General features: G+C 37.1%; 3 protein-coding genes across 3 annotated transcripts; all 3 read left to right on the top strand.

Annotated features, from left to right (window-relative positions):
* Positions 1-3,475: 3,475 nt before the first annotated feature.
* Positions 3,476-5,547, top strand: LOC146140719 (trypsin-like). The gene is made up of 6 exons (XM_083392216.1): positions 3,476-3,515; positions 3,633-3,783; positions 4,003-4,150; positions 4,783-4,897; positions 5,075-5,217; positions 5,407-5,547. The coding sequence occupies exons 1-6, from the start codon at positions 3,476-3,478 to the stop codon at positions 5,545-5,547; spliced, it is 738 nt and encodes a 245-aa protein (XP_083248342.1).
* Positions 5,548-10,691: 5,144 nt separating this feature from the next.
* On the top strand, positions 10,692-13,342 carry LOC146140718 (trypsin-like). The gene is made up of 6 exons (XM_083391410.1): positions 10,692-10,731; positions 10,851-11,001; positions 11,788-11,935; positions 12,539-12,653; positions 12,832-12,974; positions 13,202-13,342. The coding sequence occupies exons 1-6, from the start codon at positions 10,692-10,694 to the stop codon at positions 13,340-13,342; spliced, it is 738 nt and encodes a 245-aa protein (XP_083247536.1).
* Positions 13,343-20,943: 7,601 nt separating this feature from the next.
* Positions 20,944-23,011, top strand: LOC146140717 (trypsin-like). Its single transcript, XM_083391411.1, has 6 exons — positions 20,944-20,983; positions 21,100-21,250; positions 21,470-21,617; positions 22,245-22,359; positions 22,538-22,680; positions 22,871-23,011. The coding sequence occupies exons 1-6, from the start codon at positions 20,944-20,946 to the stop codon at positions 23,009-23,011; spliced, it is 738 nt and encodes a 245-aa protein (XP_083247537.1).
* The last annotated feature ends 74 nt before the right edge of the window (positions 23,012-23,085 follow it).

The raw sequence follows: 23,085 nt of genomic DNA, 5'->3' as shown, positions 1-23,085 counted from the left end.
TACCTATAATAGGGTGGATATTCAGAAACCCACTCAAAGGTGGTTTATAATATACACATCCACCCGCAGTAAGTATCCCACCATATCGTATTCCATTTTACAAATTACAGTTTGCGGCTGTCTGAATGTGTAGTCGAAATTTCACTCGGGGATCGACCGCATATAGTCTTGCGTATAAACTTTCTCGTGCCTCGAGGCGAGCCCAGAGTCCGACTTCCGCGAAATAAAAATCTCCTTTTCCGATTTCATAGTCCCGGTTTCAGATTTGATTTTAGTTACACATCTGCGCATGAATTCGATCGATAACACGCAGTTACTTGTTTTATGACGTCACGTTCTGACATAATTTTGTGACGTCATTAGAAAACTTTAATGTTCCCTCTATAGCAGGGGTGGGCGATTATTTTTAACCGCGGGCCACATGAGAAATTTAAAATGTTGTCGCGGGCCGGGTCCAAAAAAGGATCTCAAATGCACGTAATATGACGTCATACTACGACGCTAAAAAAATAAATAAGCTAACGAACTTGTTATTACGTTAGGAGTTGTGCGCAAATGTGCAATTTACGTCGAATTTAAAACAAAGGAAAAAATGTGACTATAGGCTATTTCAGTGTTTCTTAACCTTTTTTACTTAGGGCGCACCTATAGACATATGCAAATAGGGCGGCGCACCTTGCGAGCGAAGCGAGCGCGACATTTTTGAGGTGTACCGGTATTTCTCTTAAATTGCCTGCTTTTTTTATTATAGGTTTTACATAGTTGCATATCTTTAAAGGGACTCCAGCCTTTAAGACTAAAAACCTTATTTTGTCCATTTAAATCTTGTTCCGATTAATTTTGGACTTATTTCGTGTTTAGGTGTTATCTTGACTATTTTAGATCTTAATCTGTCGTGGTTATTACTGCGAATATGGCGTTATTATGTCGGTGGTCTTAATAGGCCTACTATGGTAGCCTATTATAGATTAATTATCTGATTTAGATATTGTTGCTTTGTAGGTCTTATTGCGTTTTCTACTTAAATGGCTTGTGGAATCAATGAGCTAAGCTTAATAGGAAAGTAAAAAAATATATGTTTTATATTATAGTATAATAGGACCTACATTATTTATTCCTTTTGTTCGCGGCGCACCTGGTAGCCTTCTGCGCCGCGGCGCACCGGTTAAGAAACGCTGGGCCATTTGTTTTAAAACGAAAATTTTAATTTAGACATAGAGGGTAACGTCAAGCATTGAGCACAGATAAAAAATGTACATTGCTTGATATGTTGGCGTTTATCAAGTTGTGGGTCGAGTTGACTAAAAAATTAAGGTTAAATACGTAAAAATTTCCCACAAAAAACTTACAATGTTTTTCAGCTTGTGAGGCTTTAAGTTAACGATGTGTTATACTTCGGTAAAATGGCCATATTGCAAAGAAGGCATAAATCGGGAGAAATACACAACATGTCATTAACTAAATTAGGCTGACAAACGTGAATTTGTATGTTTCAGAGTTCAGAGTCCGTATTTCGTTCACATTTTAAAGTCGGAATAGATTCGAAAGCAGCGCAATATATCTATATATATATATATATTAGGGCTAAGTTTGTTAAACTTTTGTTGGAGAGGGTGCCCCAGTGTAGAGGACTTTTTTAATCTGTAAATATGGCCAAATAATTCGTGGGAGATACGAAAAAGACAGAAAAGATTCGCGCGACGCGCAAAAAAAATCATTTTAGTCTTTAAAACAGGCTTAAAATAAAGTTTGGATCCGTCCCTAGAAATAGTGTTAACGATACAACCAAACATGTAGAAAGTCCCCTGTGTTTTCGCTCGGCTTATGTATTTTAAGAAAACTAAGCCGCGGGCCGGATTAAACTGCCTGGCGGGCCGGATCCGGCCCGCGGGCCGTATGTTGCCCAGGTCTGCTCTATAGACAATAATTCCAAATCATCGGCTGGTTATCAATATTTGATTCAACAATGTGATTGCTACCAAACATGTTTAGATATATAGTAGGGTGGTTAAAGACGATAGTGAGCGGTTCAGCAAGATTGAATTTCGGGGTTTACAAACGTTCACAATTTGTTGGGTCAATTTTGAATGCAGATACGTGCACATTATGTTCTAATTGATAGAAAGTTCTTTATTAACTCTTTTTTGCATATTGAACTTCCTTATATTTCATGATTATTTTTTTTGCCATTTCACATCCTGGGATTGTGGTCCTGGATCACGGGTGGGTAACTTACGGCCCGCGGGCCAGATCCGGCCCGCCACGCAAATCATCCGGCTCGCGACCTATTATACAAACTGGGAACTGAGCGATATCTTATATTTTCTAGCTATTTTAACTACGAAATAGCAAATATTTTTTGCGCTTTGCGTTAATCTTGTTCCTACATCGAGTGTAAATTGCAAAACACCCTAGTTTGATGGATTTTGTCTTAAAAAGGCATAGTAATAGATTGTTTTTGGGGGTTAGGTCAGTCTTGGTCTGTCATCTCTTCTTGCAGCCGTTCAAACATGGTTTCTGGGTTTGCATCGCTTTGCTGCTTCATTCAAGCACAAAAGCCTTCACATAACATCTGTTGACCCGGGTCACGAAAGAAAGACAACTTAAAATATATCGCAGAACTTTCGCTTAAAGCGAGTTTACTTTTGTGCGCCTCTTTGCACTGCCCATGCGATGTCGAATATTTCTTCTTTCGTTTTCAATATGGTATGAGGGACTCGCGATTGCGATTTAAAATATTATTTCAGCCGTTTCACTCCGACGTACTTTAAAGTGTGATTTCACTTAAAATTAAGGACGTTTCTTTATTGTTAAAAAAAAGGGGTGCGAAAACAAAGCCGAAATACACAAAGGAATCATACCGTAACGCATGGTTGCACTTGACAGAGAAGCATAGAAAACTTATATAAATATTGTTAATTTGTCCGTAACACTAACTCCTCTTATAATTTTAACCCCAGCACATTTTCTAACCCCACCCATTACCCACCACTAACCGCAAACAGAGTCAAAAAGGTCTAACGGCGCCGGTCAAACTAGGAAAACATTTGTGCACAACTCTTAACGTAATAACAAGTCGGTTAGCTTATTTATTTTTTTAGCGTCGTAGTATGACGTCATAGTTACGTGCATTTGAGATCCTCTATTTGACCCGGCCCGCGACAACATTTTAAATTTCTCATGTGGCCCGCGGTTAAAAATAATTGCCCACCCCTGAGCTACAGCGTCATTTGTTCGAAAGACGTTAAACTAAAGTTGTACGTGACTGCTAATCTTCTTCTGTTTGAGCTGAACACCAGCCATTCTTCGCACGCCACATTTCGAAGAAACGAGACACGCCACCTCCTAAAAATACAGCTACAAAACAAACACTGGGGTCTGTCAAATTTGCTATAAATTAAGGTCAGGTAAACGGGAAATATTCAATTCGTACATAAGTTCCAAAGGAAATCCTACGAAACTCTAATCCAAAAGAATGAAGTTGTTCATCCTCGCCCTTATGGTAGCTTATGCTGGTGAGTAAAATTAAAAAGACTTATATGACTACGAGTTTTTGTTACCAAACTGATCTTCCCTCACATGTTTGTGTGTAATTGGAGAGCTAATGTTGTTTGTTTGATTTCAACATTCAGCCGCCACTGATGACAAAATCATCGGTGGAGCTCCACTGAGCCCCAACCAGGTTCCATACCTCGTGAACATGAAGCGCTTCGGCAGTCTTATGTGTGGAGGTTCCCTTCTCAGCTCCAACTGGGCTTTGTCGGCCGCTCACTGTGATACCACGTAAGAATAGCTTATTTATAAGCATAATAAGATTCGGTCAGTTTTCAAAAGGGATTGACCTGGGTCATAAACTAACCATGTCTGTGGCGTAATGGCGGACATCTTATATAAAGTAGATTTTTATTTTCAAATCGTTAAAAGTGATTGCGCTTTTATTGATGATTAGATAAATGGAAACGAAAAATCATAGCACGGCAGAAGCAAACTTTTTACTTTCAGTGCAAGCAGCTTGACTGTTACGGCCGGAGATCACAGCCTCAGCCGCAACGACGGTACTGAACAGGCTTCCAATGTGGTACGAACCATCCCTCACCCACGATACAGCTCAAGGACTCTCGAGAACGACATCATGCTTCTCCAATTGACGGTAAGTTTTGTCTGAAATTAGACAATTTAAAAAACATAAATTTCGATATAGAGTAACTCGTTGTGCCATAAAATATATTTTAGTAAAGTATATATAGTTTAGAAAGCTTTCAATGTAATTAGCAAGTTATTATTAAATTACCTAAAGTCATTTGCAAAACAAATTGTGCCAAATCTATTATTTTTCTACAAATAACAATGAAAATCCAAATTTAAGTCATTACCAAATAGGATACAACCAAACTGTTTACGCTTTTGATCCCGAAGCCATATACAAGTCAAGTCATGTTTCAAAGAGCTATGTTTTGTGTAGTTATTCTTTAGGCACTAACACATGAGAAGAAATCTGTTCGCGGGGTTATATGTCCTTACAACAATTCTTATCTTATATAAGTAAGTGATGTTTCCCAGCGGACACGCCGCAAGGCGCACTTGTGCGAATTGAAATGTTGCCGGGTGCGCCGAAGAGTAACGAACAAATATTCGTTCCGTTTTTTTGTTATTATTTTTTTGTTTTCTACGTCTTAGTGAAGATACCAGATTAATTAAAATCATTAGTTAACACTTTAGAAAAAATGTGTAGATAATTTTCCGATTTTGTAACAAGAGAATTTGTTTTTTGTTGTTTTACAGTCTTCCATTTCACAAAATGCATATGCTCAATTCGCCAGCCTTCCAGGAGCGTTCGTCGATCCCGCTGTAGGAACCCCGTGCAACGTTTACGGATGGGGAAACACCGCTATTGTCGGTAAAGTTGTAGATGTTATTTGTGTATGTATTGAATAGGTTGACATAACAACGGAGTATATGCGATCGAAAAGTGCACTTAACATGATCATATACGGTTGACAAAAGTTAAAAATAGCAAGATGACAAAATACATTATAGAATTTTTGTGTAATTTAGTATGTTATGTATTTCTCAGGAAGCAACTATCCCGACCAACCATATGGAGTCACAGTCCCTGTTGTCTCGAACGCTGACTGCAACGTTGCTTACAGTGGAGATATTACTGATGGCATGCTTTGTCTTGGATACCTTGGAACCGGCGGAAAAGACGCTTGCCAAGTGAAAATTTTGACATTATTTTTTCCATTTCTTAAGACATTTTGATTTTATCAGCAATCAATGGTCATGATCGTTATTGTGAAAACAGGGATACTTAAATAAATATCACTTGTTTATTAACCGCACGTTCATATGTCAATTTTGGAGAGAATGGGCGATATTTAAAAATGTCTTAACATTATTTTACAGGGTGATTCCGGCGGACCTGTGAACTGCAACGGCGACCTCCATGGAGTCGTATCTTGGGGCATCGGATGTGCTTACCCAGACTACCCAGGGGTCTACACCCGTGTCAGCCACTACATCAGCTGGATTAACCAATACGTCTAAGTTGTTTAGTGAGAAACGACGGCGCCGTGTATTCGTGCATCGTACATGAGTGATTAATTATCCAATAAAATCTCTATATAATTTAAAAGTTGTGTAAATGTGTACGTAAAGGCAAGATCATAAAATATAACTGTTAATATCAGAGGAACATCCACTATACTTTTAGTATAGCATTTCAATTTTGAGCAGCAATTTAAAAAAGATGGTCTGTATATTAAACTAAAAAGCAAAAAGCTACTTTAGTCTTTATCATACAAATCATGAAAGTACATAGCGTTTTAGTTAAGCGTAAAACGAATGAAGGCTGGATTGCAGACGTTCGGGTTTCACTTCAACAAAAGGGTGTAACAAAGTATAAGTACTCAATTCAGCGGTTGTACAACGGAAATTTGTAAGCTTGTTTGGCCTCGTCCTTGTTGAGCTTATGCGAATATCATGCTCCATATTTAGCAGTTTTAATTTTTCTAGTTTGATTAAGACAATAAGCAAAATAACCCTGGTGTTGTTTAGCGACCGCTTATCTACGACAGCGTTTAACTGGTAAATGATTGAGTCGATCGTGAATAAATCTTTTACAAGGGTGAACCATAAAATAGGGGTGAATGAATGGTTAATGTTATATTATCATCTGACTGTTTATAAATTGCCAACACATTAGGTCCCAGGCTCCTCAAACGTTAATCCGTTGAACATCTCTAAACTTTTCCTGATTGATTTGGAAAGTTTTTGCAGTGTTTGTGTACCACCTATATACAGCAAATTTCAAATATTTCTTAACATCAGGCCATGGACCCCTGAAATATTTTCTTGCAACTTTAACTATGTTGACACAACAGTTTTTGCCCTGGTTGAAAATGTTTTTTTTTTTTTACTTTCTAGTCACGTTTAGTCCGTTTAAATTGGTGGTTATATCAATGCACATTGAGGTCACCAGAATTTAATATAAGATGTGGGTCAACGGGACTTTTATTGTATTGTAAGCCTTACTTCAAAATGGCACTTTAAAAAGTTATCTTTATTGACAAAGCGTGGTGGGTTAAACTTAATAAACCTAGTAACAAAACAAACGTGTTGATCTAACACAGTGGTCTTCAACCTGTGGGCCGCGACGCCGAGTGTGGTCGCCTAAATTTTTTCTGGGATCGCCATAATTCACCATATTTCTGCTGTTTTAGTGCGATTTATTTATGTTGTTTTCTTTACAATGACGTCACACTAATAAACGTAACTTGAGTACATAGCAAATATAAGCATGTGTTTATTCTACATGAAAATAGATGTTTTAAGTCTTAAGAGCTCTTGGGTTACAAAGATTTTAGCAAATAAGTATGTACTTTTAGACTTCGATGTAATTAACTTATCCAACTCTGTCCAACTTTGTGAGTAAACTACTCTTCACGAGACATTGTTTAATTCCGGTCAATGAGAATATTAAGAACGAAACATCGTAAATCGCTTGCAGGGAGTAGAGATTGGCGATTATGCTTATGCAAAGTGGAGCCGCGTTTTCAGAAACTTGTGAATAGTACTATGCAGGCGCAACCACCATACTAAATGCAATTTACTATTGAAACAAATTGAATTTTTTGTGTTCGTTAGTGTGCTAAATTCAAAATCATAATTTAAATAAAACTTTCTAAAATAAATCATTTTGGTGCTCATAGCAAAAGTTATCTGGCATTGGTATACCTATCTGAAAACATGGGGTCGCAATGTAATTTCTGCTTTCATTTTATTTAAATTGGGTTTGCTTATTAAACAGATTGGAGACCACTGATCTAACAGATACGCTAGTAGTCGGGTCTTTTAAGTAAATCCAATAAACTATTTGCCCGCTCTTCATCCACTATTCTTTACAATGCCCAAAAATTATTTTGGAATGAATTATTTTGCATTATAAAGGCTATTTTTGGTATTTTACGTCTTTGGTATAGATATATTCTTACATAGGCTGATAATTGTTTTTATAGTAATCATTTAAAACCTGTAATAACCTCTAATAATAAAATCCTATTAGGCTGGATTATATATTATTGTTTAAACAAAAGACTAAACTATATTTTTTTATGTATGCCAGTTAATTGATGTATTGCTGATGACTTGTTAGAACAAAATAAATGCATATTTCAAAGAAAAGAATCATTTACGACGTGGTATGATCAGGGAGTCGAACCGGAACCGAACCGAAACTTTATGAACCGGTTTTGAGTCAATTTTTTTTTAACCTTAACCGAACCTGAACCATCTTTTTGTAAGATTTTAAGGAGCCGAACTGGGACTGAACTGAATAAGTTGAAAGAAGGTGAACGTTAACCGAGCCCGAACTTGTAAACAAAAGCGGTTCACTCCAGCATAACGTCCCATCTTATATTTTACAGAGTTAAGTTACGCCATGTTCGTAATTTTATAAAAAAAAATATGAATATTAATTAAAGTAACGTTGATTTTTTACTCATCCACCCGCAGTACGTGGTTTTAAAATATCCCACCATAACATCGTATTCCATTCTACAAATTACAGTTTGCGACTTTCTTTGTTCTGAATTTGTAGTCGAAATTTCACTCGGGGATCGACCGCATCTTCTTGCGTATAAACTTTCTCGTGCCTCGAGGCGAGCCAAGAGTCCGACTTCCGCGAAATAAAAATCTCCGTTTCCAACTTCACAGTCCCGGTTTTCAGATTTGATTTTAGTTACACATATGCGCAAGTATTCGATCGATAACACGCAGTCTTTATGTTTACTTGTTTTGTGACGTCATTAGAAAACTTTAATGTTCCCTCTATAGACAATAATTCCGAATCATCGGCTGGTTATAAATATTTGATTCAACAACTCTAACATTTTTTGGAACGAAAACAGCAGATTTCTAAAGTTCATTTGTGTTGTGACGTAAATTTATGACGTCATCTTTAAAAAAGTTTAAGAATTCCTGCTTTAACGTTAAGTGATAGGATGTTCAAGTTCTGTCCAAGTTAAATATGCGAGCTGGTGTTGAAGCCTTGATGATTTTTCGAACCTGTTTGGCTCTTTTTCGTTGACAACAGAAACTCGAACGTTTTTAACATGGGCCCCGGCCGATCCAATTTGATGGGTTTTGTCTTAAAATGGCATAGTAATAGGTTGTTTGACTGGGGTTAGGTCAATCTTGGTCTGTCATCCCTTCTGCAACCGTTCAAACATGGTAGGCCTGGTTTTGCATCGCCTTGCTAAGTTATTCATGCACAAACGCTCCACATGACATCAACGTGTTGACCCAGGTCACGAAGGAACAAAAACTTAAAAGATGTCGAACAACTTTCGCTTATTTGAATGTTTTAATTTTAAGCGCCTCTTTGCACTGTCTATGCGATGTCTAGATCTATATTTATCTAAATATGTTATATTTCATACAATTTAACTTTTAATTTAATTAGTAGGGCGATAATTTTTTTTTTTCGCGATCCAAAAGTTTAAGAACCCCCGATTTAAACAAATTTTTGTGTCAATTTACATTGCAACCAAACTCCGTATTGTGTGTTGTTTCTCTTAAATTAGTCGGCTAAAAACTTGTCGTACAACAATTGGCTAAGTAGCCTACGTCACACATACTGTACGTAGTGAACATCCGTTAATATTTACCGATTGGGTATCGCGAACAAGCGTGAATCTTTTTAAAATACGGCCGACGTTGTAGCAGCAATATTTCGACTAGCGTGGCATTGAAGCAATCACGTAATAATGAAAATATGTTGGATGTGTGGTAGCAGTTATAATTCAACTTGCGTAATATTTTAGAAAATACGTAATACTTAATTGTGCCACTCAAGAAAAATGCCTAAACCGTTTGAAAGTGAAAAAAACGCTGCAAAACATAATATATTGTTAACTTGGTTACCCTATAATTGCGCCTTAAGCGAGCGCAATACTTGAAATAAAAGAGTCACTTATTTTACTTCTGGGTAAATCAATTTCTTTATATCTAAAAATGCCGAAAAGTCTTTTACTTGAGACAGGGCTGCTTCGCAAATATCGCTCTGTCTCTCTCTTGCAAAGAACATACGTCTGGCCGGCGGACATCAAAGCCAAATATATTTGGAGATATTAATTTTTCCTATATATTAATGTATATCATTCAACCAATCCCGGCTCGATGTTCGACATAATCGATTTATTTGGACTATATTGACTCAAGTAAAAAAATGTAAATGTTTTCCACCCACGTATTGTGGGTGATGAGTTTTGTGACACGCTTTTTAACGAATTTAGTTTGGTGGATGAATGAAATATAACCTTCGAGAAGGGCATGATTCCTTTAATAACTTATTTAATGTTGGTCAATTTCAACTGGAATAGTTATATCCTATATATTAAAATGGTGTTCTAAATGCATGTAATGTGCCGGAACATATACTTATTCAGGACTTAAACCAGAAGTCCATAACTAGGTCCTTTTTGGGATACATGAAAACTTTAAGGCGTTCCATAAAACCTAATTGAAATATTGGTGTATAATTTGCAAAAAGCAAACATTTCTTTAAAACAATGGCGTTTAAGTTTTGGCGGCTTCCTAAATGTTTTATACTTCATTTTAATTTCATATTTGTTAGACCAAAAACAGCCGGCTCATTAATTAAGTCTATTGGTTTTAGGACGTCAAAATTGGATTTCATCTTTACGGGTTGATACAGACCTTGGTCCAAGAAAACCAAAAATCTTTTCCAGGGAACCGCGTTTTTAAAAAGTTTGTGAATCCTTACTTATACCTCCGTGGCGAATTTAATGGGCAAGGACAAATCTGGCCAAGATTCGGATAATGTTAAACAATTCAGCCTATTTTATTTATATATTTAGTAAATACAAATTCCAAATGTTAACCATTTGCCGTTCAATGTAACAAATAATAATTCATTTAAGAGAACCTAATTAAAAATTTTCACTTACAGTATAATAAAAGCGTAGCACATTCTTCTGTTTGAACTGAACACCAGCCACTCTTCGCACGCCACATTTCGAAGAAACGAGACACGCCACCTCCTAAAAATACAGCTATTAGACAAACATGCGATCTGTCCTATTTGCTATATATTAAGGTCTGGCAAACGGGAAATTTTTAATTCGTATAGAAGTTCCAAAGGAAATCCTACGAAAGCTTAACCCGAAAGAATGAAGTTGTTCATCGTCGCCCTTATGGTAGCCTGTGCTGGTGAGTGAAATTAATAAGCTTTATAAGAATACGGGATTTTGTTGCCAAACGGATCTTACCTCATATTCGTACGTAATTAATAAACTAACTTTGTTTGTTTGTTTGATTTCAACATTCAGCCGCCACTGATGACAAAATCATCGGTGGAGCTGAGCTCAGGCCCAACCAGGTTCCATACCTCGTGAACATGAAGCGCTTCGGCAGTCTTATGTGTGGAGGTTCCCTTCTCAGCTCCAACTGGGCTTTGTCGGCCGCTCACTGCAATGCAGCGTAAGCATACCTGTGCAATTATCCTTGTTTTATGTTATTTAATATACGTTTTAGAATAGCGTAAGTTCTGACTTGTGAGGGCAATTTCTGCTTCGCTAAAATATCTGTTTGTTCTACAACATATCAATAATACTGTAAATAAGTGTTTATGTTTACACCGGGCTTACAACAATTAACCAAATAATGTGTCACACATAGACTTCAACTTTAAAACAAAAACATACCATGGGATACATTTGAAAACAAAGCTTCAATACCATCACATTTCCATACCGCACAACCTCAAAAGTAAAACCAAATAAAATATTGAAACAAAACGTCTAGTGGAGTAGAGTTTTTAGAAATCAGTCTTGTCATGTCACCCCCATATTTATAAAGCTCAACTTAATACATTAGGTCAATTTGCAGAAATATTGCCCATACTAAACATAGCTTCTCACTCTAGCTATGCCTTGTCGACCGCTCACTGCAATACTGCGTAAGAATAGCTGATTAATAAAGCCTAATTCGGTCAGTTTTTACAAGAAATTGACCGGGCTCATAAATTAACCATGTCCGTAGTGTAGTGGCTGACGTCTCATGTCGAGCAGATTTTGGTATTAAAGTAGTTAAAAACGACTGCGCTTCTAATGATGGTCAGATAGTTGCTTTAATACATGCTGTAAATACGCCACAATACCCAGCAAATTTAGGTCCACAAGTCTTTCCCTACAACGATTTTTTTAGTTGCACACAAAGGTTAGGACTCATAGCACAGCAGAATTAAAACGACTTTCTTATTTTCAGAGCCAGCAGCTTGACTGTTACCGCCGGAGATCACAGCCTCAGTAGCAACGACGGTACTGAACAGGCTTCCAGTGTGGTACGAACCATCCCTCACCCCCAATACAGCTCAAGGACTCTCGAGAACGACATCATGCTTCTCCAATTGTCGGTAAGTTCTGCCCGAAATAGAACAAATTAAAAACACAAATTTCTAACTGGTTGTCTCATAAAACAAATTTAGTAAAGTATACCAATTGTATGAAGCTTTCAGTGTAGTTAGCGAGTCATTATACGATTACCTGAAGTCATTTGCAAAACAAACTCCTACCAAGTCAATTAGTTTTCAACAAATAACCATTAAACTTCAAATTTCAGTTACCAATAAAGGGAAATGTTTCAAACTGTAGCAACCAAACTGTTTATGCGTAAAAAAATAATTGACTCCAAAACCATGTCCAAGTCAATAAGCTTTATGTAAAAAGCCAGAGCGGAAAGCATTTAGCGGGGTTGTTTTTCCCTAAAACAATTCTATTTTATTAGCGTTTCCCATCGGACGCACCGTTTCTCACCGGTGCGAATTATATTGTTGCCTGGTGCGCCCTAGAGTAACGAACAACTATTCTTTTTTTCTTTCTATTTCTTCTTAGCTTATTGATTTCTTGTTGGAAAAACGTCTTAGTGAAGAAACTGGGTCAATTAGAGTTGTTATTTAACACGTTTAGATCATTTTCCGATTTTGTAACAAGAGAATTTATTTTTTGTTGTTTTATAGTCTACCATTTCGGCCAATACAAATGTCCAATTCGCCAGCCTTCCAGGAGCGTTCGTCGATCCCAAAGTAGGATCCAACTGCAACGTATACGGATGGGGAAACACCGCTATAAGTGGTAAAGTTGTTGATGTTTCTTATGTATGTGATAAATAAAGGTTGACATAGCAACGAAATATATGCAATCGGAAAGTGCACTTAACATGCTTATGAGGTTGACGAAAAAAGAAAAACAGCAATTGACAGAATAAATACCGCGTTAATATTGGTAATTTAATATATCGTATATTTCTCAGGAAGCAACTATCCCGACAAACCATATGGAGTCACAGTCCCTGTTGTCTCGAACGCTGACTGCAACGTTGCTTACAGTGGAGATATCGCCGACAGCATGATCTGCCTTGGATACCTTGGAACCGGCGGAAAAGACTCCTGCCAGGTTCACACTTTAATTTCTTCTTTTATCATTTTCTCAACAGTTTGTATAATTCGTATAAGCAATCAATTAAAATTTCCTGAAAAATGCAGTACATTCAAACAATTTTCGTTCTCAGTCACAGCTTTATATACCGCTTAAAAGGTAATAACACAATAAACTGTGCGTTTCCTGCCGGAATATTTGAGAAAATGTCATCTTGTGATAAAGGCTTCTACTTTGTTAAACAGGGTGATTCCGGCGGACCTGTGAACTGCAACGGCGACCTCCATGGAGTCGTATCTTGGGGCATCGGATGTGCTTACCCAGACTACCCAGGGGTCTACACCCGTGTCAGCCACTACATCAGCTGGATTAACCAATACGTCTAAGTTGTTTAGTGGTAAACAAACGCCGTGTATTCGTGCACCGTACATAAATAATTAATTATCATGCAATAAAATCTCTTTATAAATCAAAAGTTATGTAAATGTGTAGAAACGTAAGGTCAAGATCGTAGACGTAGAACATAACTGTAAATATCTGAGGAACACACACAACTTGTAGGTCAGTAACACAATAAAAAAATTGGTCTGTATACTACATTAAAACGAAGAAAGCTACTTTACACTTTATCATACATATATATCACGTTTTAGTAAGGCGTTTAAAAAAATGAGGCTGAATATTGAATGTATTGCAAACGTTCGGGGTTCACTTTAGCCAAAGCATGTAACAAAATATAAGTACTCAATTCAGCAGTTGCTTTTTTGTCCTTGTTGAGCTCCTTCGAGTATTTTCTTTCCATGTTTAGCAGTTTAATTTTTTAGCGTGATTATGAGAATAAGAAAAATGATCAAACATGTCGGGGTAGTTTAGAGACCGTTTGTCTAATACAGTGTTTTTTAAACTATAAAATGGTTCAATCAAGCGTGATTTAAACCGTGTTGATCTAACACAGTGGTCTCCAACCTGTGGGTCCTAATTTTTTTCTGGGATCGCCATATCTAAGCATATTTCTGCTGTTTTAGTGCGATTTATTTATTTTGTTTTCTTTACAATAACGTCACACTAACAAACGTGACTTGAGTACATAGCAAATAAAAGCATGTGCTTATTCTACCTAAAAATAGATGTTTTAACTAAGAGCTGTTAGTAAATATAAATCGCTCTTCTGGTGTAAACGAAGTATAAACCGACGTTTCGGCAGCAGATAAGGGTTAACTATGGCAAACTTGGTTATGGAGGACATCGAACAACGGGCCATGAATTTATTCCATACCCATTTTTTACTTCTCAGTATATAAGTTGGCTAACGCACTCTCGTTTTAATTATTAACCCTGATGTGGTCAGCTGGTATCTGCTGCCGAAACGTCGGTTTATACTTCGTTTACACCAGAAGAGCGATTTATATTTATTGATATGTTGCCTGGTGGAGCTAACTCTATTTTTAAGAGCTGTTAGGTTACAAAGATTTTAGTAAACAAGTATGTACTTTTATACTTCGGTGTAATTAACTTACCAACTCTGTCCAATTTTGTGAGTTAACTACTCTTTCGTCACGTGGCTTTGTTTACCAAAATTTCGATCATTGAGGATATTAAGAACGAAACATCGTAAATCGCTTGCAGGAAGTAGATTATGCTTATGCAAAGTGGAGCCGCGTTTTCAGAAACTGGTGAACAATACTATGCAGGCGCAACCACCACACTAAATGCAATTTACTATTGAAACAAATTGAAATTTTTGTGTTCGTTAGTGTTCTAAATTCAAAATCATAATTTAAATAAAACTTTCTAAATTAAATCATTTTGGTGCACATAGCAACAGTTCTCTGGAATTTGTATAGTTTACGCATATTTAGGATACGCTACTAGTCGGGTCTTTTAAGTAAATCCAATGAACGTTTTGCCCGCTCTTCATCCCACGAACCTCATTATAGACCAGGGTTTTGTAGACTAGAAGTTTTCTGTATTGAACTATTCTTTACAATGCCCAAAATTTTTTGGAGTGAATTATTTTGCATTTGTAAAGGCAATTTTTTGTATTTTAGATCTTTGGTAAAGATATTTTCTTACATAGACTGATAATTGTTTTTATAGTAATCATTTAAAACCTGTAATAACCGCTAATAATAAAATCCTATTAGGTTGGACTATATATTATTGTTTAAACAAAAGACTGAATTATATTTTTTTATGTATGCCAGTTAATTAATTTATTGCTGATGACTTGTTAGAACAAAATAAATGCATATTTCAAACAAAAAAATCATTTACCACGTGGTATGATCAAGGAGTCGAACCGCAACCGAACCGAAACTTTATGAACCGGTTTTGGGTCAATTTTTTTTAACCTTAACCGAACCTGAACCATCTTTTTGTAAGATTTTAAGGAGCCGAACCGGAACTGATCTGAATAAGTTAAAAGAAGGTGAACGTTAACTGATCCCGAACCTGTAAACAAAAGCGGTTTGCTCCAGCATAACGTCACAACTTATCTTTTACAGAGTTAAGTTACGCCATGTTCGTAATTTTATCAAAAAAAAATACCAATATAAATTAAAGTAACGTTGATTTTTTTTCAGATATTTCAATAATGAGTTGCCGGTTTTCAATATGTCGCGTTACTTAGATTATGTGACTTACAATTGAAAGATTATTCTCTACATTTATTGACCCATATTTTTAGATTTAGCGCAGCTTATATTGTATCCAAACGGCAACTTTATAAGCCTGTTTTGAAATAACGATTGTCGAATCGGAGCTGAACCGGAACTGAATTTGATTCATTCAAGAATCTTCCTTCAATTAAATTTGGACGAATTTGATCGAAACCGAAACCGGAACTTAACCGGATTCCGAAAAAAATCCTTTAACCAGAACCGAACCTGAACGGAAAAGTCAAACGGTTCAACTCCCTGGGTATGATATCCAGCAAAACAAAATACATTGATTTTAAGATTGCCCTAATCTACAACGGAAATCGGTTAGGTTTGCATTACGTTTCACAAAAAGAGAAGGCAGCCTGCACAACTATTATGTATGCATTATTATGGCAGCCAAAATTATATATAAAACTGTTGATAGTTTCACTTCAGTTCAGGAAACATAAACTGCGAAATAAAATTTATCATGCCATCCCAATATTATTACAACTCAAAATAATTTCAATTTAACGTAAGATAAATATGAACATTCACGAAACCTTGTTTATAAAACTATTTCTAACTGAACTAACAGGTACCTACAAACAATATTTTTATCCCGTTCTATGTGACCCAATCACTTTACGGACCATCTCGGCTAACTCTACAAATTGTATATAATGAAAAACAATGCTTTTTAATTAGTTATGCGTCGTTGCAAAATATCACACACATTTCAATGCCTGTAAGCGTTGGATTGTCTTAATTAAGCCCAAACCGTCATGACAATAAATGTTTGTATATTGAGCCTTATTACATTCTTCCCCGATTCAAAAACTGAATTGTAATACAATTTAGTTTACGATTCTAGCTTGTCACACTAAAAAATCAATCACGAAAAAGTTGGTGAAGTGACTGGTGCATGTTTAGCGAGTTTTTTTGATAAATTAAACTGTTTCACACCAGGAAACTTGAACATATGCGTTATGTCCGCTATGAAAGGGCATCCCGGTCAGCTCTGGCAGAGCATGCGGTTGAACTTCGACATGGAATTGATTGGGATAAGAGTAAAATTCTAGATGGGAAACCGCACTGTTACAAACGACGGTTCATTGATTCATACCGGATTGACTAATGTCCTAACACCATGAACAAAAATAATTCGTGGTATCCGGCTATCTATTGGTCGTTGTAGCTAACGCCTTAGCTGATAAACGCTCGTTGTCCGACGGTGCAGTACGTGGATGACTTCGTCGCGTCACAGTTTATTCCATACTTAAGCGACTCCTAGAATCATTAATTTTAATCTATAGTCTTTTCATTTTATACTTTAGTATACAAGATGGCTAACGCACTCTCGTGTTAATTATTAACCCTGATAAGGTCAGCTGGTATCTGCTGCCCAAACGTCGGTTTATACTTCGTTTTCACGAGAATAGCGATTTGTATCTATTGATATGTTGCCTGGTGGAGCTAACTCTATTTTTACGCATTTACTAAGCTAAAGGGTATCAAGCTATTCTTTATGTATTTTTTATTTTTTACTATATATTTTTTTTGTACAAAGTTAGTGAGAATATAGTGTAAACGTTTGTAAAATTCTTCTGTGTTGATATAAAACCTACCATGCAATCTCTACCGGTGGTGGTTTCAAGAAATAACAGTTTACTTACACAACTGAATACACTGATTTTGTAATACAAATCAAGCAGACGCTGCTTTCAAAGTGATAAATGAAAAAAAGTTTATTAGTTGCTGACTGACCAAATAAATTAAATTGGTTGGTGATATGTGAATAACTAATTTTTTTCAACCGTGCCACAAAATCAGCACGGCAGTAATTAAACTGAAAGTTACTAGAGGTATTGTAGTTGGGGCTAGCCACGTCCGACTTCGGCCAAAAAAAAAACCCGAGACCGACTCCCGAGTCCCGAATCCGACTTCGGCCAAATGTGCGATTTCGTCGAGTCCCGAGTCCGGTCCTTATTCTTGAGCTTTTATTCCGCCAATTTACGTAACTAAGTAGTTTGAATATTCGCCAATCCACTTATAGGGGTATCATGTAACTCATCCACTCACCATACATGGTTGGAAAATATCCTCCATATGCTATTTCGTCTTTACAATTTAACTCGGAATCGGGTAGGACTCGGGACTAGGGTAGTTTTACGTGATCGTACTCGAGTCCAGAGTCCGACTACAAAAAACCAAACCGACTCCGTCGAGTCGCGAGTTCCGAGTGTGACTCCGACTCCGCAGCCCTGGTCACGCCACAAAGAATGTAAAAGTCCATTAGTTTTACGAATACGATCAGACAACAAAGACCTCACAGGAAAGAAAATATAGCGTCAAAATACTGGTTATGGCAAATTCAACAGTATGTCGAGCAAGATTGCACGAGCTAAAACGCTGGACTAACTGAAAACTTTGTTTTCTCTCGTCGTATACAAAAATCTTGAATAATTTCTTTCTAACACTGTTGCGGAAATTCGTCATGGTGCCACAAAAATTAACTTGCTCGCTTACCTCAGTTCTAGAACCCTTGCGTTTTAAATTAATATAACAAGGTGAGGATTTTGAACTTGCCGAAGCAAAGGGGTTATAGAGGTCCACGGAAAGTAAATGCTTTAGAACTTTCGATTCATGGTATTACGGCAGCACAAACTATGACAGCAAAAATGAATCTTTATAAATTTGTTCAGGACGTTTGTTATGTATGTAAATCTACGAGTCGGTCCAAGAAACGGTATTGATTTATAACTCAAAGTATCGCTAATATAGTCTACTTGTTTACTTGTGGGAGTGGTGATTTCGGATTAAAACGTTAGTTAGTGTTGATAAAACTAGGCTACATTCCACTTGTCCTTCCATGCGTATAACAAAACGCTCCGATTTGCCTAGTTTAAAAACTGCGTATACACATAGCAATAATAAGGCGGGTTAAATTATCGAAAAACAATGTGGTAGGAGAAAAAATAATTAATAGCGAGTGTTATTTCGTCCGGGCGAGTGCTAATTGGTAGCCACTTAATTCAAGGCCAACCCTATGTAAGCAGCCAACATATAAAAACTCGCCAATATCTAATTTCGCATAAAATAGGGTTTTTGTAAAGGTTCTACCGTTGTTTCACTAATCAATGTAAATAACACACCGGGTGCCTTTAGAAAGGCTATTACCGAAACCTGTTGGCATAATCAGGATTGTAGTGCAAGCAGGAAAAGTCGAGAAAGATATAGTAGGAGTGCTACTTAAGCAGGACTAGATCACCGTATAAGCTCATTGTCATTATATGACTCTGTTCAATGTTAGTAACGCAGAACTGAAGAAGTTAAAAGTTCTCGCTTGTTTGTACGAGCATACATGAGGGTAGTGCGTCCTTCATAAGTAACTTTTCACACAATTCTATAGTTAGCTCGCTAATTCAAATACAACCACACACAATGTCCGTGGTGTTTATCTAGAGTCCTAATTTTACGTCGTGATGACGCACGACAATTCCGAAATTACATGGCGTTGTTGCTTCAATGACAATATATTTACTTTGTTTAGTAGTTTAAGAAGGTACATACCAACATGTGTTCGAGGCGCCCAAAATTCACATAGCAAGGTTGGTCGATAGACAACTTGATGCCACACGTGAAAAAACAGAAACACATCATGTTTAAATAAATAAACAACACATTATTGCACTTATTTGCGATACTGTACGGTATATGGCAGGCCGGAAATTCTGTAAATCTTTATGCGGATTTGATTACGGTAATGGGTGGAAATACAAGGAGCTGGGGCCGAACACGAGACTCGACTAGTTAGTTAATTTGGATGATCACCAAAAAATATTCACATGCTATTTTACATGCTGGTCTAAACGTTGACAGGCTACTTTTCCCAAATATACTATTTAAAAAGCCTTAAGGGTTGCCAAAAGGTCTGTTTAAACCAGTTCTCAACCTTCAAAGGGCACCCCTCAAAAATCATAAATAAATTGTTGGCACTGTTGCGCCCCCGCCGCGACCTGTGCACTGGGGCCTGGCCCCTGACCCCATACAGTTGCCCGGCGGGACGCAACCGCGCGAGTTCTTGTTGTTTGCAAAGGCTTCTGGTCAGATATGCTACCTGTCATAACCACAACTAAAATTCCAATCAAAAGTATATTGTTACAACGAATTAAAACGTTATCAAATAGCATTAGTGAACGTTATTTTCAAGTTAATGTGAGACAGACAGCCACCGCCTATTGCAGCGACTGTCGGCTAAGACTTCGCAAAAGACTTCTCTAGAGAAAAGCTCAAAGCAGCTAAGAAACCACGTGTATATAGCCAATACGTAGGAAGAAAAAGAACACGAAAGTTACGTCATATTTGGCCAATAAGACTGGCCGGCACTCTAAAACGTGGCTTAGGCATTACAGCGGCTATTCTAAGGCCAATTTGCAGCGGGAGTCAGACGCCAGCGAAACAAGTGGCTTGTTTTGCAGAACGTGAGAAAACCACCCGCAAGACTGACAGTTATAGATTACGAGATTAAAGGTTACATGTCAAGTTTGAAACGAGGCGAACTGAAGCAGGAAAACTCAGGAATTTTACACACAACAATACGGAAAACTTTGCATCATCAAATATGATATTATGTAACTGAAGAACATATTTGGCAAACGAAAGCTGAAACGCGTAATCTAAAACCCTATTTATCACATCGTAAAATCACTTAATGAACTCTAAGATTTGGCTTATGGCAATTAATTAATTTGGGTGTTTAAGTGTTGATAAACACGTAACAGGCACCCCGACTGCAATTTTCGTTGTGTATTTTACTGAAATGTCACTATGAATGAAACTGGAACAACACAATCAACCTAAAACATGTCGGAAAATGTAATTTAATATAATGGTCTCTAATCGTACATAAATAGTTGTATCAAGAAACTTACCAATTAAGCAAAAATCAACTTGTTAAAAATTCTTGAATACCTTTTGGTACCCTTGAGCATTAGAAATGGCACACCAGGGCGCCACGGCACCCCGGTTAAGAACCACAGGTTTAAACTATAAGGTTAATATATAAATACGATATGGCGTCTAAAAGCATGTACCAATTAAGTTTCTTTGCACGATGTTAAAGTAAAGTTGTGCGCCAATCGGTTATCTTTTATGTTTGAACTAAACACGCGTGCCACTTTTCACAGACTGGACTTCCGAGAAACGTAGCACACCACCGTCCAAAAATACCAACCGCAACAAACATGCGGTCTGCCAAGTTTGCTATAAATGAAACAAGGTTTCGGAGGAAATTCAATTCGTACAGAAGTTCCAAAGGAAACCCTACGAAATTCTAATCCGGAAGAATGAAATTGTTCATCGTAGCCCTTATGGTAGCTTATGCTGGTGAGTGAAATTAATACGCTTTCAAGACTACGAGTTTTTGATACAAAACGGATCTTTTCTTACACATTTGTATGTAATTGGTGAACTAACGTTGTTTGTTTGATTTTACCATTTAGCCGCCACTGATGACAAAATCATCGGTGGAGCTCCACTGAGCCCCAACCAGGTTCCATACCTCGTGAACATGAAGCGCTTCGGCAGTCTTATGTGTGGAGGTTCCCTTCTCAGCTCCAACTGGGCTTTGTCGGCCGCTCACTGTGATACCACGTAGGAATAGCTTATTTATAAGCATAATAAGATTCGGTCAGTTTTCAAAAGGAATTGACCTGGGTCATAAACTAACCATGTCTGTGGCGTAATGGCGGACGTCTTATGTAAAGTAGATTTTTATTTTCAAATAGTTCAAAACGATTGCGCTTTTATTGATGATTAGATAAATGGAAACGAAAAATCATAGAACAGCAGAAGCAAACATTTTACTTTCAGTGCAAGCAGCTTGACTGTTACGGCCGGAGATCACAGCCTCAGCCGCAACGACGGTACTGAACAGGCTTCCAATGTGATAAGAACCATCCCTCACCCACAATACAGCTCAAGGACTCTCGAACACGACATCATGCTTCTTCAATTGTCGGTAAGTATTGTCTTAAATTAGACAATTTAAAAAACATAAATTTCCATATAAAGTAACTCGTTGTGCCATAAAATATATTTTAGTAAAGTATATATAGTTTAGAAAGCTTTCAATGTAATTAGTAAGTTATTAATAAATTACCTAAAGTTATTTGCAAAACAAATTTTCCCAAATCTATTATTTTTCAACAAATAACAATTAAAATCCAAATTTAAGTCATCACCAAAAAGGATACTCTTTCAAAATATAGCAACTGTTTACGCTTTTGATCCCGAAGCCACATACAAGTCAAGTCATGTTTCAAAGAGCCATGTTTCTGTAGTAATTCTTTAGGCACTAACACATGAGAAGAAATTTGTTCGCGGGGTTATATGTCCTTACAACAATTCTTTATCTAATATAAGTAAGTGTTTCCCAGGCGCACTGGTGCGAATTGAAATGTTGCCGGGTGCACCGCAGAGTAACGAACAAATATTCGTTCCGTTTTTTTGTTATTATTTTTTTGTTTTCTACGTCTTAGTGAAGATACCAGATTAATTAAAGTCGTTAGTTAACACTTTACAAAAAATGTGTAGATTATTTTCCGATTTTTTTATCAAGATAATTTGTTTTTTTGTTGTTGTACAGTCTACCATTTCACAAAATGCATATGCTCAATTCGCCAGCCTTCCAGGAGCGTTCGTCGATCCCGCTGTAGGATCCAACTGCGACGTATACGGATGGGGAAACACCGCTATTGTCGGTAAATTTGTAGATGGTATTTATGTATGTGATGAATAAAGGTTGACATAACAACGGAGTATATGCGATCGGAAAGTGCACTTAATATGATCATGAGGTTGAAACACGTTGAAAATGGCAAGATAACAGAATACATTATAGAAAGTTTTTTTTTATTTAGTTTGTTATGTATTTCTCAGGAAGCAACTATCCCGACCAACCATATGGAGTCACAGTCCCTGTTGTCTCGAACGCTGACTGCAACGTTGCTTACAGTGGAGATATTACTGATGGCATGCTTTGCCTTGGATACCTTGGAACCGGCGGAAAAGACGCTTGCCAGGTGAAAATTTTGTTATTATTTTTTCCATTTCTTGAGACATTTTGAATTTGTCAGCAATCAATGGTCATGATCGTTATTATGAAAACAGGGATACTTAAATAAATATCACTTGTTTATTAACCGTACCTTCATATGCCAATTTTGGAGAGAATGGGCTATATTTTGAAAATGTCTTAACATTATTATACAGGGTGATTCCGGCGGACCTGTGAACTGCAACGGCGACCTCCATGGAGTCGTATCTTGGGGCATCGGATGTGCTTACCCAGACTACCCAGGGGTCTACACCCGTGTCAGCCACTACATCAGCTGGATTAACCAATACGTCTAAGTTGTTTAGTGGTAAACAAACGCCGTGTATTGGTGCACCGTACACGCAAAATTAATTATCACCCAATAAAATCT

Source organism: Ascidiella aspersa, chromosome 6 (genome assembly GCF_963924565.1).
Source record: "Ascidiella aspersa chromosome 6, kaAscAspe10.2, whole genome shotgun sequence".
Lineage (NCBI taxonomy): Eukaryota > Metazoa > Chordata > Ascidiacea > Phlebobranchia > Ascidiidae > Ascidiella > Ascidiella aspersa.
The sequence above is the reverse complement of the archived record's forward strand: the minus strand, read 5'-3'. Positions and strand labels throughout refer to the sequence as shown.

Excerpts from the sequence above, each read along its gene's own strand:
- LOC146140719 (XM_083392216.1), top strand. The coding sequence starts at position 3,476 with ATGAAGTTGTTCATCCTCGCCCTTATGGTAGCTTATGCTG. Across the intron at positions 4,151-4,782 it reads TCATGCTTCTCCAATTGACG|TCTTCCATTTCACAAAATGC; the intron begins GTAAGTTTTGTC and ends GTTGTTTTACAG. Across the intron at positions 4,898-5,074 it reads GGGAAACACCGCTATTGTCG|GAAGCAACTATCCCGACCAA; the intron begins GTAAAGTTGTAG and ends TGTATTTCTCAG.
- LOC146140717 (XM_083391411.1), top strand. The coding sequence starts at position 20,944 with ATGAAATTGTTCATCGTAGCCCTTATGGTAGCTTATGCTG. Across the intron at positions 22,360-22,537 it reads GGGAAACACCGCTATTGTCG|GAAGCAACTATCCCGACCAA; the intron begins GTAAATTTGTAG and ends TGTATTTCTCAG. Across the intron at positions 22,681-22,870 it reads GCGGAAAAGACGCTTGCCAG|GGTGATTCCGGCGGACCTGT; the intron begins GTGAAAATTTTG and ends ATTATTATACAG.
- LOC146140718 (XM_083391410.1), top strand. The coding sequence starts at position 10,692 with ATGAAGTTGTTCATCGTCGCCCTTATGGTAGCCTGTGCTG. Across the intron at positions 10,732-10,850 it reads CCTTATGGTAGCCTGTGCTG|CCGCCACTGATGACAAAATC; the intron begins GTGAGTGAAATT and ends TTCAACATTCAG. Across the intron at positions 11,936-12,538 it reads TCATGCTTCTCCAATTGTCG|TCTACCATTTCGGCCAATAC; the intron begins GTAAGTTCTGCC and ends GTTGTTTTATAG.